General features: G+C 38.2%; 1 protein-coding gene across 14 annotated transcripts in view; it reads right to left on the bottom strand.

The window, feature by feature from the left end:
• Nucleotides 1–17,126, bottom strand: part of cacna1g (calcium channel, voltage-dependent, T type, alpha 1G subunit) — a 329,241-nt gene that overhangs the window by 149,082 nt on the left and 163,033 nt on the right. For all 14 annotated transcript variants that reach the window (XM_028475732.1, XM_028475730.1, XM_028475738.1 and 11 more), the window contains exons 6-9: nt 8,592–8,751; nt 3,356–3,650; nt 2,588–2,680; nt 1,575–2,463 (exon numbers count right to left, since the gene is read on the bottom strand). In XM_028475732.1, the coding sequence (XP_028331533.1) occupies nt 1,575–2,463; nt 2,588–2,680; nt 3,356–3,650; nt 8,592–8,751 (1,437 nt within the window). The remainder of the gene's footprint in view (nt 1–1,574; nt 2,464–2,587; nt 2,681–3,355; nt 3,651–8,591; nt 8,752–17,126) is intronic.

Raw genomic sequence — 17,126 nt, 5'->3', positions numbered from 1 at the left:
ATATATGAAATATACAGTCCATGACTGCTCTGCCGAAGGAATCAGATTGTTACTGAAATTCACTTTCACCCAACTTGTTTCCCACTTTTTTAAATGCCTATACCAACTTGGCCGAAAGCAAGCAAAGTTGGCTGTGATCTCAGACATTAAAGGGTAACCAAACCCTGCTGAATACAAATGTATTTAGGTATAAAGTAGTGCTGTTGATTGATCCTGGTCCAACTCTCAACATTTTAGTCAAATAATTTTAATTTGGAATATTTTCTTATTACAATTGATTTTTGCTATTGGCTGAGAACAAGATCATGTGATGTTTTGGGACCATCTTGCATCACAAAAAAACTCTGTTTGCTCCGCCCCTTTTATAAAGACTAGTCACCTGTGGGCTCTACAATCTGTGGTGCGTAGGTTGGATTGAGAGAAAGGTGAATAGAGAGGTATATTGTGTAATGAGTAGTTAGTTAACATAGCATAGATTGTTCATTGGAGATTTTATAGTACAGACTAGGCGTGTCTTAACCCCGCCCATAATCAAGGCGTTTTTTAAATTTCACTCCAAGTGGCAGGCCAGGAGAAAGCATGGGTTTAGTTACTCTTTAAGGAATTAACAACTTTCAAGGTAATGAGCTCTCTTTTCACTAGGGATGTAACGATTCACTCAACTCCCAATACGATTCGATTCACGATACTGGGTTCACGATACGATTCTCTCACGATTTATTTTACAAAATGGGACTGTATATAAATGACTGAAAAATATTCCTTTATTTTTTTTGGGAAAATACTATACTATTTTTCATGGTCAAAAAAATTCCTTGATAAACTATTCAAAACAATGCAATTTAACTAAAAATAAATCTTGAATGAAATAAATAAAGGAATAATACAAATGAAGAAGACGCTTATTTAAATTCTGGTTCTATAGTAAACAATACAAAACTGCATAATAATTTTTTTTTTCTTTTTAAAAGTGCAATTGAAAATGTATTTTGTGCCATTTTGTGTCATTTTACTGTATTTAGGTCAGATATTTGTTTGAACCAGCAGAGGGCGATGGTAACCCAGTGGTCGGTTGGCATACAGATATTTTGCAGTGAAGAAGAGATGCTATGCTAGCAGACAGAGCTAATAGAAAAACGTGACTTTTACAGATATTCACGTAATATTACAGATATTCTTTCGGTGCTAAAGGGGTAAGGAATTATTTATGAATATGTTTAAGAGTAGAAGATGGCCAGAAAGAAAGTATTAGCAGATTTCGCTCGCCGCCAACACTTCTGGGTAGCGCCCTCTGCTGGTTAAAAAAAGCACTCCGATTCAATTTTCACAGCATCGATGTGAATCGTTATAGCTATGAATCGATTTTTAACTGCCTTACGATTAATCGTTACATCCCTACTTTTCACCTCTAATGTATAATCTATCTCTCTGGAGATTGTTACGTTTAATGAATGGTTTCGTCATTACATCAAAACATTACAAAAGTAAGCTTCTTCATAACTGAAGATAGATATTGTCATTATTTGTACAATATGGTTCCTCTGTCTGCTTTGCTGTTTTGCAGTGTGTCTTACCTGTTGGTTTGTGTGCATCCACCAGGTTGGATGGCCGTCTGTCGAAGGCTGTGGGAGGAATGTTGAGGTGCATGAAGGTGCTTGTTGCAACGCTCCCTCGTCTGGACTCTACAAATGCTCGGGCCTGTAGAGTTGGGTAATTCTTAGGTCCCGGAGCAGCAAAAGGTACTGAGTTTCTTTTCATGATCCTTGACTTAGCAGATGGAGCCATTGAGAATGTGGCGGCGTTGGATGGTGAAGCAGTGCAATCAAGGATTTCTGTTCTGAAAACACTGTGAGCTGAAGCTGAATCAACCGTAGTAGCATCAGGTTTGGACAGAAGATCGAGGTTAATATCAGAAATTGCAGCTGTCCCAGAAAGCTGAAGTGCCAATGTAGAATGTCCACCTTCTGTGTTTGCCACAAGGACCCCGCCGTTGTTGTTATGAGCTCCTGCCTCGACATCCCGACACTCAAAGGCCCTGATGCTTCCTGCTCCTCTCACACTACCATTTCCTAGATGATAGTGTTGGTGATGATGATAGTGATGGTGGAGCATGTGGTGAACAGATACAGACCCTTGCCTGGAGGACTTCCTCCTCCTTCTTTGACTTTGGCTACGTTGGGGCTCTGTTGCCGGTGGTGAAGCAGCAATGTTGAGCCCAGCTTGTCGAGCCAAGAACCTACAAACATGAGCCACTTGCCTCACACCCTTCCGAATGACGTGGACCAGGTACTTAAGCAGCTCGTCGTAGCAAGATCCTGGTTCGGAGAGGGACGCCAGAGTGCTGGCATTGGACATGAAGCGCACCCGCTGTTCCTTCATTAGTTGGCTCTCCCTCTGCTTTGTCTCTGAGAACTGAGTGGCAATGACCACCAGGCACAGATTGATCATGAAAAAGGAGCCAATCTAAACACAAAAAGCAAATGTATCACTGTCATTCACAGATGACGGCACACCCAGTTCTGCCGTTTGACCCACTTGTACAAACAACATCCTACATTAGGTAACGATGGCACAGATATGCACTTACTATAATGAGTAGGATGAAGTAGATGAAGTTGTAGAAGGAGTGAGCATCCATCACGAAGTACATGATGTCCACCCAGCCCTCCAGAGTGATAACCTAAAACACAACACACACATACACACAGTAAAGCACAAAACCTAACAATACAAATGCACATATTCTTGACATTCTTCTGTAAAAAATTAAAGCTAAACAAAGTATACAAATGTGTTCCAAATATTTAAAATCTAAGCTAGTTGTCAATACAAGGAATACAGCATTGTTTTTTTTAACCTTGGGGTTGTGACCCCAATGGGAAAAAATACCTTCACTTTCTTAAATATAAATCTGAGCAGGTACAACTTGTCCTACTACTCTGTAGTAAACATGATCAAGCAGTAATTCAAGAATTCTTTCTGTCTTTGGGGTTTTCAGAGATCCTTGATATCAAAATTCAAGCAGTCAAGGGTTTTGATTTGTCATAATGTGCATGAACATGCACAAGATTAAATTACAACCCCCGAGTTAACCGTTAAGCCCTTAAAGAATAAATAACATGTAATAAATGAAGAATAATAGGGTCACGCTCCGAAAAAAGGTTGGAAATCACTCCATCCTTCTTCTGCAAAGATACCACCCTCAGCTGAAAGCTTGATGACTATTATGATAATGTAGATAGTAGACATATGGTGTAGGAGGTGAAAAGCTCCCTAAAGCACACCAAACCACTGGAACAATCATGCTAAATATATCAATTTCTGTTATGGTTCTGAACACATTACAAAGTCTTGCCTGAAAGATGGCAATCCAGGCGTAGCATATGTTGTCAAAGTTGATGGCACCCTTGAAAGGATTGATCAGACCAGCAGAACAGTTGGTGTAGTACTGGTTCCAGTTAACACAGGTGGTGTTGTCGGTGCTATTGTAGGAGTACATGTCCAGGTTGCACTGCAGTCCACCTTCCTCGTACACTTTTGGAATCGAGCCACAATCTCTCATGCCATTTTCCCGTGGTTGGGAGCAGATAAAGGGGTTCTCGTCATCGTTTTCAGTGTGGTAGTATTTTCCCAGCTCCACAGACAAGGGACTTGGGAGAAAGTAGAAAATATGGCAGAAATTAATGGTTTGGAAGATTTTAGACTACAGAACACTAATAAAGAAATGGCCTGCAAATGTGAACCCTTCACCTTCAAAAAAGGGGGACTATTCACTGATTTTCTACCATAACAAGGCATTGGTCCATGTTATATAGATAGAATTGTAGTCCATATTATAAGACAGACAATATATACAAACCACAAAAAATTAAAAAAAAAAAAAATATTTATTCTGAATTTGAATAGACCCAGTGAGAAAAATTATATTCAACCAATTAATGAGCCTTTAAATGTAATTTATAAATGTCAAATATACTCCAAATACATGTACTGATGATGCAAACTTAGGAAATTAGCTGTTAGTAGTATATATTTTGATCATTTTGTATTCAAAACCATATCCATATTGCAAAAATCCAGTTTTAAGCTAATTGGTATCATTTTTAACTGCTAAAGAATTCCTGTTTAAGTTCCACAATGATATTTTGGGTTAACATTTGTGCTTTCAATTTCATGAATAAAACCAGATAAAAACAGTTCTGCACTTTCTCTCCCTTCTAATTATACAATCCTTGATGCAGTTTTTTGGTTATGAAAGAACTACTGGAATACTTCAGTATAGCGTCTAGAATTTGGCTCTTGCCGATTGCTGTCAAGTATGCTCAAGATATTTGATAAAGTGGTCTTCAAATATGTGTCAGTGTAATGAGTTGAAGAGAAATGACATCACACTCTGAAGCAGGTTTGATTGCGGTTTTCGACTGCTTCTTTTCAGTCTCAAGGTTCAGACCTTCCAAGAATCACAGGGAGTGTGGAAAAATGAACTAGTGTGATAAAAATATGTCTGTTCACAGAAGTCATTATGCATGAAGTTGAATTACAGCTGTGAGGGGTCATAAATCCTATAGGGAGCAATGAAGTCAGTATGACAACTGGGAACATGAATAAGTCATGGGTGCCCATGTTCCGTATACTGTAGTTCGTGGAGGGTCTTTCTCATTATTCCAGCACAGCATGTCCCTTCGCCATTTATCATCATGATGAAACTCAATAACCACTGACCTCATTGATTTCTGTGAGTTGGGGGAGGTTCAAGGTTCACTTCTTGGATTTTTTTCTGACTTCCTGCTCCCAAGTTTGCAACCTCACTGGTGTCATTTGTCAGAGCCGTGATGGAACAATAATAAATCCTGTCATTGTGTGTTGTATTGAAGTCTGAAGAAGATGGAACCATGGGGGTTTTCAGTCATTCTTGTCATGCACCAATGTCACCATGGGACCTTTAGAGTAAAACCATGACTTTGCGCGTTTCTATTGGTTTGACAGATAGATTTCTATTGTGAAGACCTAATTATTACAAATTTGAATTTCTGTAAAACCCAAAGGTACCGTTAAACTGACTACATTCATTTTTTGTTGGATTTAATGTAGATATTTACAGTGTTGAAAATAAGGGACTTAAAGACCAACCAACAAATTGATTTTTCAAATTGTCTTGTTGATTTGTTTTAACAAACTCAGATAGTTCCCGCAGAACGAGGGGAAAAAAATGGAATTTGGCTACTTTTGCAAGTGACCAGATGAACTATGCAGTGAACAAAACCGATGAAATGAGTCTATATTAATGTAAATTATGATCTGTCTCTTTTCCGTCTTATGTATGAAACATCTTGTCACTCTGGTAGTTTTGGTAACTTTAATTTTACAGAACAGTACAAAAAGAACTTTATTGCGACCTTCTTCATACAAGCAATCAGAATTATAAGTGTGTACATGTGTACAGTCTGCAATTTAATTCCGCCTATAGTCAAAATGAAATTTGCAAATACCTGCAACAACATTGTTCCTCTGCTTTCCTCTATTTGTGCCGCTTTTTTCATTTATTAATGTAATTTTCCTTTAATTCATGTCATTTTTCTTTTTTATGCTTTTATTTACGACTTTCAATGACAATTTCGCTGAGTGTATGAAAGCGTATCTCTAACTTCATTTCACCCTAGTCAAAACTCAAGATGTAGTTGACGATACCTTGAATTTACTTTGTATTTTACATTTTATTTTTGTTTCTTCTACATTCATAAGGTTATTTTTATTTTTTTTATAATGAATCTGTTTACACCCTTCCAGGAAAAACAATTTCACCAAAAACAGTTTAATTCAACTAAACATTGTACACATGGGTCATGCAGCGGTACAGTCTGTGATCCTAACCCAATTATCAAGAGGAAACATAAGTGGGTAAACGGCTAGAGATCCCAGCAGACTTTGCAGCTTGCGATCGCTTTAATGTTTCAGCCCCACCGAGACGGGATGGTGTTTTTAGCAGCCAAGAGCAAACACATAATCAACAGCATTTTCTGGGTGATGAACTGAGAAGCCAGTCGGTCCTTAGCATCCTGAGATCTCAAGAGGGAACATTTGGCACGTGAGAGACGGAATGATGGCACTGATGGTCTTGCATGATCCTGCTTGAGCCAAGACGCTACTTTCTGCTACAATAACCTCACTATTGTCCAACGCTCCACTAAACTATTGTGTTTCCTCTCCTTTTCCAATACTAAGAGGATGTCCCTTAATTAGGTGTCAGTCTTTTAAAACAGGAGGACTAAAGACTTTCACACACTCCACTGACATCAACTTGTTCTTGCCCCAGTTTTGGACATTTTGCTTCTTGATCTTGATACAACTTCAGAGCCAAACTTTTCTCAGCAAAAACGGTTGTGTACCAGGTCAGAAACACATGCTTTGTGTTGTCATACTACAGCTACTGTTGGTTAGCTTGCATTTTATTGGACTTCGACTCAAGTTCATCAAAAAAAGACTGGCGGATGTTCTAAAATAGCTAAAACGCATCTCCTCATAGGTCGTCTGTAGCTTTTGGACTGTTAAAATTATCAAGTTTGATTGCTTCAAGTGGTCATATGAGTTTGGGTTATGATTTGACTATTGTCGTGTTATTTTGTGGCTAGTTTTTGACTTGCAGATGTTGTTACAAACTGAAAATGTGTTGTTATTGTACTGGTATAGTGATTACCAGTTAACTCAGCAAATATTTACCCCATTCTTGTTTCCCTCAATCAAATGAAAACGTGCCTTCTGATATTGAGAAATATCTAACAACATTGCAAGTTGTACATTTTAAGAACCTACTCGATGATTACAAGGCAGAATTAAAAGCAACGAGAGCCGTCAGAGAGCGCAAACCCAGTGCCAAATATCCTCTTTACCAGATATTGGCAGTTATCTGGATCCGTGACCTGATCAATTTACCATGGCATCCACACTTTAAAGACTTGTAAGAAATGTCTATCCCCTTTAATAATGAAACAATAGGTACAAATTTATAGACACCCCCATTTTATCTTTTTAATAATTGGGATGAAATGTGCAATCCATATATGATTGGGATGAAATTCAATGGGTAATTTCGGAACCAACTCAACATAACTTACTCAATATTTTTTTTAATATATCTTGATCTATCAATGAATTTCTCGGTCAATTACGAACCAATGTTATTTTTTGAAATTTCACCAATGATGAGAAAGATCACTATTGATCCATACCTCCATAAAAAATTTGATAGAAGATTCCATGGCATGAAGCATTTGTTAACTACTTTTTATGTATAATCCTGCTAACAGATGCAGGTAAAGATAATGAGATGGTTCAAGCAAACTTAGACAGCAAGAAGGCCTGGGTTCAATTCCATAGCAGGGAACCATCTGTGTTTTCTTCATAGGTTCTCTTTGGGTTCTCCCACAATCCAAAAACATGAAATAATGCCAATTAAAGTTTCTGAAATTGCTTATAATAATGAATAAGTGCATGCATTTCTTTTCTGTCCATGTTGGCCCTGTAAACCCACCACTAAAGTAGTCCCAAAGCACTTCACAATATCCACTACATTCACACATTGCGACTGACTTTCACACATCAATGTGACAGAAGCTTTTGGTTCAGTGTCTTGCCCAAAGGCACTTTGGATAGTTATAGCTTTGAAATAGAATCCCCAAACCTCTTTCACAGAAGACGACCCCTCAACCACCAGAGCCACGGTCACTGATGTAAGATGGACATCAGCTCAGAATGCATGAATGAGCCGGTATAGGAGGTGAATAAATGGATGGTTCTGATTTTATGTTGAGAATGTGAAGGTTAGACATGAGGAAGATACAGTTGTTATTTGTGAGCTGTTGTCAAACCAACAAAGACCTCAAAAAGGTTGGGCTCAAAAAGTTGGATATGGTCATGGCTTTTCCATTTTGCCGTGCTTGTTTACGTCGGTTGAGGCGAAAGACGTGATTCCATCAAAGTCCACAACAAATGCCATTATGATGCTGCGTTCACACCAAATGCGTCTTCTGCGATACCGGACGCATCTGTCGCACGAAACGTACCGCAGGGTCCGCAGGATCAAAAAATGTTCCCATTCGCTTCATACGCATGTCTGAAGCGAAGCACAGCCCACCAGCGACACATCCAACTCGATGAGTTTCACTGCCTGCTGAAGCGAGGAGCTGCGCTCCTTTTTCTCCTTACATAAACCACCAGTGAAAAAAGCCGGTGTGATTAGCGGCTAATGCTCAGTGCCGACTTTCAAAGATGAAATCTACAGAGAGAACTTTTACCTGCTACTACCACCTCCTCGCCGATTCTCCTCCACGCCAAATCCAATTGACAGATTGTTTTCATCTGCTCTGAATTAAAGTCTTTCCTGCTTTTTAAGCCTAATTTGAATTGTTTCATTATTGTATTTTGTTTCAGGGTGTATCTTTTTCACATAGTCGCAACACTTTTAATGAAATATGCTTTTTTCCCTTGTTTATGTATTAGAAGATTCATTTAATGTATTACCATGAAAGGGAAGCTTGTATTGTAGCAGTAAAAACATCAGCTCGTTTATTGTGTGAATTGAGTGTGATACTTACAAGGAGAAGTTATCCTCGACGAAGCAGCGATTTCTGAGCAGCCCGGCCCACAGCTGGACGCCCACGATTCCGAATATGAAGAAGACGAAGAAGCAGAGCAGCAGTACATTACCCAGCATGGGCAGCGTGTCTAACAGCAGTGTCACCAGGATACGCATGCCTGTGAGGAGGACAGGAGGACAAGGTCAAAGCCATAAAACCACCGGCATCGTGTTCAAGCATCAAACCTCTTTTAGCACTGGAGGAAGTAATTGTTTTGGAGATGATATGCATACATGCAACTGAGTTATTTGGTAATTTACACAATAATTTATGTTTTTTCGGTCTCTTTTTACTTACTCCTGTGGGCCCAATTGGATGGTCTAAAGGGCCCCCGGGTCTTGAGTTTGACACGTGCATTATACATTCTAACACCCCAAAGTGGGGTACGCATACCCCCAGGGGTAAGCAAATTGTCACAGGGGGTAATGCAGATGCTAAGTTGGTTATGCTACTGTTAACTTAATTCAAGTACAGCATTTCTGCAAAATAAAAAACAAAACAAAATACATGTAACCTGTTGTTATGCTTTGCTGTAATTTTATTTATTCATTTTAATTGTTACATCTTCTTTTAAAATTATATAAAAGAAATAAGAAATGACCTGTTATTTCAGCCACTGCTTGTTGCAAAAAAAACTTAATATTGACACTAAAACCTGAAAACATTTAGCAAATATCTCAAGTCATTGTCAATCTTTACTTCATACAAAACTACAGTACACCAGTTAAGTCAACTATTCATCAGCATGCGTGGCTATGCTGTACACATGATCATGAATTTGAGTGTGCAGGGGTTACATGGCTTCAGGTTAAAGGTCTGAAGGGGTACGTGACTGTGAAAAGTGTGGAAACCACTGGTGTCGAGTGAGGAGAATGAACACTTTTGTGTGTCAATAATACTGCAAAGTAAATCATGAAAAAAACACACGTTACAATGAACCCCTTGTTGCAAACCAACTAATAAGGTCATCAATATATACAATGTCTGCAGGCATATGCTTGGACTTGGTGGCATGAATCACCACGTGTGCCCTCATAGGCTGATCATACATTATAAAAGCAAAACCACCTACGTAGTCCTTGGGATAAAAATGTTGATTTCCATCGAGCATTGTAATAGTTTTTTTCTTCAGTATAATGAATAAAGATTTTCAACTGTAATGTTTAATTCATTAAGATCTTGGATGTATTATTTAAGTATTCTTTTTATTTCTTTTCTTTTTTAACTATGTAACTAACTTAAATTAAAACGGGTGTTTTAATGGATTCAGAACCTGTAAAATTAGTGTTATCAACTGTGGCATAACTTCCACTCACTAATAACCTTAAGTTCAGTACAGTTTGCAGAGAAAAATGCATTGCTTGAGCCACAATCACACGTCGCCCATTTGTAGGATTTGACGGTTTTGACAATATTGCAATACCGCGGTATTACAAGTGCCTCGATATCATCGTGGTTTTGTCACGGTATAAAATAATGATTTTTTGGGTTAGCTGTAGCGGACCGTTTCAGAGTAAACTACAAGTAGCATAATGCTTTGGGGCTTTTTCATAGGTTACATCCGGTTGAGCCAATGGGAAGGAAACATGGCGGATGGTGTCAGCCAGCAGAGCGAGGTAGAAACGGAGGAGTTTGTAGAAAATGTGCATGATGCAGCGGCTACAAGTCAGCGGTGCGGAAACATTGTGGTTTCACCGCATCAACAAACCATAAAGGAGAAAAAGTGGACAACATGTAAACATTACAAGTATACCATGTGCTATTCTTCTGGAAATACGAACAACATGAGAAGCCACTGTGTCAAAAAAACAACCCAGTTTGGTCAAAAAAACTCTAAAGGAAGCATTTACAACCAAACTCCCTCAGAACAGCTCAAGCAATATCATGTGACAGATGTTGCGCAGTTACGTCTGTTTTATGTTGTTGACAACGAGGGTTTTAAAAGGTTAGTGGATACTTTAAACGTTCAGAGATTACTCCTAACCAAGAGTAACTAAACCCCTGCATTCTGCTGACTTGCCACTAGGAGGGAAATTCAAAAAATGCCTTCATTATTTCTTTATTACTGCTGTAGCAGTAAGACACACCCACTCTGTCAGCCCATACCGCTGTTCGCAGAGACAGACAGTACTACACACAATGATGTGCCTGTGCGCACACACATAGCGAGTTCATGAGCTGAAATATGTCACTACTACCACAGGCACACACAATCATGACGTGAACCTCACACACAACCTTACAGACACCACTCAGGGACAAACAACCCTGCTCTTGCACACATAGAGATAAGACGGACTCACGAGTCCGCGCACACACAAAACAGGCGGGAATACACTCATAGCATGATGTGTCTATAAATACACACATAGCTTGGTGAACTCTCTGATTAGCGCACAATCTGCTCTTTATACAAGTACCGAGTCAAAAACATCACCGTACAAGGCACACAGTGACACTTCCTCATTGCCTGTCAATCGATGCTCATTGAGGGCTGTGATTGGAGGAAACCCTTTACCTCCTCTGGAAGAATCCCTTTCAGCCAATAGCAAAATTCAGTTGTAATAGCCGGCGTTCACCCCTTAGTGGCCAGTATGATGGACATTTTACAGCTAAATAAGCAAAATTAAAATACTTTTACTAAAATGTGAAGAGTGGGACTATGATCAATCAACAGCGCTACCTAACACCCAAACACATATGTATTCAGCAGAAAAAAGTGGGGTTGGAGTTACTCTTTAAATGTTGACTTGTTCATCTTTCTCTAGAAAAACCTACAATCATACCATATAGTAATGGATGATTTCTGTTTTTCAATCTAAAATGTTATTACTGTTAGTCATCGCCAACATCGGTATACAGTGCAATGGTTATAAACTCATCTTTAAAATATCCCAGTGCTTTAAATGAACCTGATTACCAGTTATCCTTTAGGACCTGATTGAAGAGATGATGAGAGAACAACACACGAGTCCTCAGTCAAATACTGTACACGCTCAGAGATTTAGTGATTTGGCCTTTTCCACAATCCATAACTGACTCATCACTCTGTACCCTCCAGTTTTTGATAACACACACATACACGAACACACACACACACACTTCCTGCCACCTACACACTCCTCATGTTTACCAAAGCTGTTCTTTCACTGATATCACTCAGATTTTGGAACAATTTGATCATCATCCATTCATCCTTTATTAGACTTTGAGTCAAATATTCTTCCCTTGCTTATTCAGATTCACAAAACTTTATTGATCCCAAAGGGCAGTTAATTTGTAGTAAACCTCAGAACATTTACACAAACAAACACATCACAAACAGTCATTTTGTGTCACTCCCAACAGTTCAGACAAGAGAAGAGGCTCAAGATAACAGTAGTCCATAACAATAGAAATAAAGCAAATGGTCTATGTTACTTAATAAACACATTTCCTTTCCACAGTTCAGTGACAGAGGGGGCGAAAGAGTTGGAGAAATGATTTGTTTTCTGAAAAGGTACATAAAACGATATCCAGAAGGCATGAGTGAAAACTCTAATGTTTTTTTTTCCCAAAGTCCATTAATTTTTTTTCCAAATTCCGTTTTATCCACTTTAATTTTTTAAATTAATTTTTTTTTTAAAAGAAATATTTATCGTTTTTTATAGAAAATATTAGTTTTTATTAGTTGTCAGAAAACAAAATAAACACTAATAAATAAAAAACTCATAATTGAACAAAAATGTATGTCAAAAATAAAGTAAGATACAATTAAAAGGTAGATATAAGTTGTAGTGACATGGATTATTCTGACTGCTTCTTTTTTATTTATTTATATGTCATATAAAGATGTATGAGAACAGCATTAATGTCACCCAATTTCCTCTCAGGGATCAATGATTTACTGAATCTGAGCAGGTTTATTGATTAACTTTTGATCAACTTAGTTTAAATTAACCTAATTTAAATTATCCTATCTTCTGTAGCTCTGATGAGATGTTGTTAGAATGTAACATTCTAATAACGTTGCTCCAACTGACTTTTATTTTGTAAACCAAAAGTTCCCACTGAAACGGCTGTACTTGAGGTAGCTTGCTGACTGTGAATGTGTACCTACGAGGCACGGACAAAAGGCTGAAACAAAAAGAACTAAAGGACAACACGGACTGAGTTATTCTGAGTTAGCTAGGCATAATAGTTCAAACACTGAGCAGGGGAAGATGATTAAAGCAGATCGCATTCTCACAGAGCACCGCTGCACTACATGAAAAACAGGCGGAGCTTTACAGGCACAGCAAAGTTAAACGGGCACTGGCGGCTCTGTATTTAGGAGTCAGTGATGATTTACGTTGTTTTTAGACAGTGTTTTGGTGGTTTGGGTGGAGTTAAATGCAGCCAGGACAGGAAGGGGGAGGGCAGTGCACCTAATGAGCTCTGCCTAGAAACATTTCCCCATAAAAAAAAACGTTCCTTGCCCCACGGTGACGCCGTTTCATGTCGATTCTGTCAATTTCCGCTTTTAACTGTTTTCATTGGTAGATTCCGTGATTCCGTTAACGCGGATTTTATAGGGCCCGACGTGGAGAGGCTGACCTAAGATACTTTTAGCCTTCTTTAGCGCCTGCTCCTCCCGTAGAAACTAAGTTTCTTTAAGTATCTTTCACATAAAAACCGTTGAACCAGCAAACAAATAAAAAAGTTAAGAGACTCTTTATGAAACAGCAGTAAACATTGCAGAGGATCCTTTCATTTAAATTAGAAGAGTTCAGTTTCCTTAAAAGATAGATTCTCTGCTGACCGCGTTTAAAAATGGAGCCTGTATTTGCGTCAAACCGCAACTTGTTGTCAATCCAAGAACCAAGACATTTGTACTTCTCTACCACTTCAACCACTTCACCGTGAATGATATTGCCGCCCAGAGAGGGCGCTGTGGTGCATCTAAAATCAATATCCGGCGTTTAAATCAAGATAGTTACTGTCACGCCATTCCTATCTCTCCCAATTGAAATGCAATGACACAGATACAAATTTTAAGCTAATTGGAGAGGACTTTAATGTGTTGTCTCAACTAAGCTACCAGATTCAACATAAATTTTGAAATGCACCATCTTTTCCCATACCTGCATTTGTCATCTTAGGTTGGTAGTGCAAGTAGTGCAATTAGTATTACTTATTATTATTAGATAAGCAGAATTGACAGGCAAGCAAACAAACGATTCCTAGGAATTGGATTACTGGGAACCGGTTCTCAGAAAGAACCGGTTTTTGATTCCCATCGCTATACGTTAAGTTCATCCCCTGTCCAATTTGAGCTTTCCCAACCCCCAAACCTAAAGCGGAATTGAATAAAACTGAATAAACCTTTTTTCCATGTAAACCTAATTTTTTTTAAACATGAAGTAGAACACTTTAATTCCGAATAAATACATTTGGGAATAACTAATTCCGAATTAAGTTCGTCACAAAAACAGCTGTCCAGAATCCTCCAGGGTGTCTAATTCCACTGCAGATGTGTGGCTTCTTTACCGCTTCGGATTTGAAAATGTCAGATCTCAACCTCACATCTCACCCTCACTGCAAAACAGTCTATTCTTCCCCACCTTTTCTATTTCCTGCCTTGAGTCTCTCCTCCCTGCTCCCTTTCCCCTCCCCTACCCCTCCCCCTCCACTTAGGTGTAACACTGCTCTCCCTTTTTATATCCTCCCTATAATAAAATATTCCTTACCCTTCCTTAGGGAGGGCTGGTGATGGTCACAATTAAGCAATAAAATAAATCAATGTATTTTATTGCGATAACAAAATATGCATTGCTGTCTCATAATGATTGCACTTCCTGTGGTGTTGACCTTTGACAGCATGTTCAGACAAGTAGAAAATAAGAAAAAAAGAAAATGTCGGACTGGACCAAACAAATCAGCTTTTGCACCTTCCATGCATTTATTAGCCTTCTCCAGTCACGACTGCTTGTCACTTTTCAATTAATGAATGACTTTGGATGGATTCAGACCACTACAAACTAAACGCTCACACACACGTCTACAACTGTGACCTTTTCAAGACAAATCCAATCCCTGCTATCACAGATTCTAATTACCTTATGATGGTTTCTACATTATGAGTTAATAACGGCGCTGTATCATGTAATCATGTATTATCATGTGTAATACTGCAAGGGAAGTTACTTGAAATGATGCACAGAGATCTCATTTCTATGTATACTTTGCCTTCTGATCGCGGAAAACCAAACCAAACTGCATAAGGAACAGATTTTCTCTCGTCGTGTGGGAACAAAGTGAGACAGACAGAGATGTTTTCTGTTGGCAGATGGAAGGATAAGTTAGGTGGAGTGTGCTGGCATGTTTAGATCTGGAGAACAAATGAGGCAAAGACAGCTGAGAGAGGCAGACAGGAGACGAAGAAAAAGTGCTACTGAAAGACTGGAAGATGAACGATGATGAGGGGCATGTGGAGGGATTTTGTGTGTTTTCAGCAACTATCCTTTCCAGGGAGGAAAAACAACTTTTGAATGACATTGACATGATAGAAAAAAACTTTGTTTCCAAATGCAGCAGAAAACTCAAGTCGATAACACCAGCAAAACGTTATATACACTACCAGTCAAAGGTTTGGACACACCATGCCATTGTTTTGACTGGTATTGTAATTTCAAACCAAGATTTATTTGCTATATCCAACAAACAAATGGTCCTTAGTCTTTTGGTCACAGCAGATTCCGAGCAGAGGCTCTTCAAAGGTATTAAACCTTAATGTGATGTGACAGGATGTGAGGACGCTGGCAAACAGTAGCCGAGTCTGTGATTAGCCCCAGCACCGCAGTCAGCCACCTTAAACGTTACACTTCTTTTGTATAGTACTACCAAATTCTACACAAAAAAACCACCCATAAGAATATGTAAATAGTGCTTGACTCGTATGACACGTTTATTGTTGAGTACATATGGAATGTTAGGATACGTTGCAAAGGAAAACTGGTAAAGAAGTGATTTTTAACTAGTTTTCGGATTATCAAGGTATCATATGTTTTTATTAGATCATTTTCAGGCAGTATTTGAAATAACTTGTGTGTGCTTTTCTTTTCTTCAAGTAAAACAAACCAAACAATATCCAAACCATAACCACAGGTTTGAAACAAAAGTAGATACATGAATGCTAGTATCAAATGACTGAAGCAAAAAAGGATTCAGTAATAAATCACGAAAATAACTCAGGCAAAAATAAAACACTGGTTAGGTAGAGAACCACACAACCCATCCAACCGTCAACTGGCCAAACTATCATATGATCTTGTTGGGTTCTTTCTTTCTTACTATGGACTCTATTTTTGTGTTACGCACTTTGAGGTGACTTTATTGTAATTTGCGCTATATAAATACAGTTGAAGTGATTTGAATGTGGATTATTAGAGATATTAAGGTGAACATAACTAGGGATGAGTATTGGCAAGGATGTTGCAATACGATACATATTTGTTGCAATACGATACATATTGCGATACGTGGGTCACGATATATTATCACAATATATCGCAATATTCTACCCAGATAATATCAAAATTAATCGTAGAGATGAAAAATCAAGTTGCTGTATATGTTCATCAGAAGATATTGATCATTCAGAGGACAAATTGAGTCTTCAAAACAACCTATTTATTTTTTATTATTCGTGTTTTTGCACATTTTCACTGAAAATAAAAAAAAAGATGCAGTGTTACACACTGCCATCATAAAATAAAGTGCAACAAGTTTCTTCTCACTGAAACTACTGCGTAGAAGTCTCAAAGTAACCATGACAACATAATGACGGCATTGTAACAACTGCAAGTGAGAACATTAAGGATAAATCACCCTGAGTTACTGACAATGCACAAAAAAATCATTTCTCCTATTGTGTTTTATTTTCACATAATCTCAACAGATTATATGAAAATAAAATGCCTGTGCATACATAGAGTAAATATTGCAGGCATTACACACTGCCATCACAAAATCAAGTGCATCAAATAACCATTGACAGCATCGTAACCACCACTGAAATATTGCACAAATACACAAAAATATTAAGTATCAAAAAATAAATAAATAAATACATAAATTAAAATAAAAAAATGATTTTTTAATTGAAAAATTTTTTTTTCACAGCCCTATCCATAACCCAGTATTTTAAAACCAGTATATTCACATAACTGGTAAAACTGTAATACCATTTAGTATAACACAAAAACATACACATTTGGTTATCAACGCCCTACTCAAACTCAGTCCATCTCATTTTAAACAAAGACCAATCTTCACAGAAATTCCAGGTTTTGAACAATTAATGTGGTCCAATCATGTTCTGAGACTGCAGACGAGAATCAAGAAGAACGACGGAAAGAACGTCGCGTGGAAAGGATCCAACCATGACCATTCTTGCTCCATCATGCCAACCATAATAAACCTGTGCGTAGACTTCAATGACCCTGATAGAAACCAATTCTTGTACCAGAGTAA

Source organism: Gouania willdenowi, chromosome 19, assembly GCF_900634775.1.
Source record: "Gouania willdenowi chromosome 19, fGouWil2.1, whole genome shotgun sequence".
NCBI lineage: Eukaryota > Metazoa > Chordata > Actinopteri > Blenniiformes > Gobiesocidae > Gouania > Gouania willdenowi.
The sequence above is the reverse complement of the archived record's forward strand: the minus strand, read 5'-3'. Positions and strand labels throughout refer to the sequence as shown.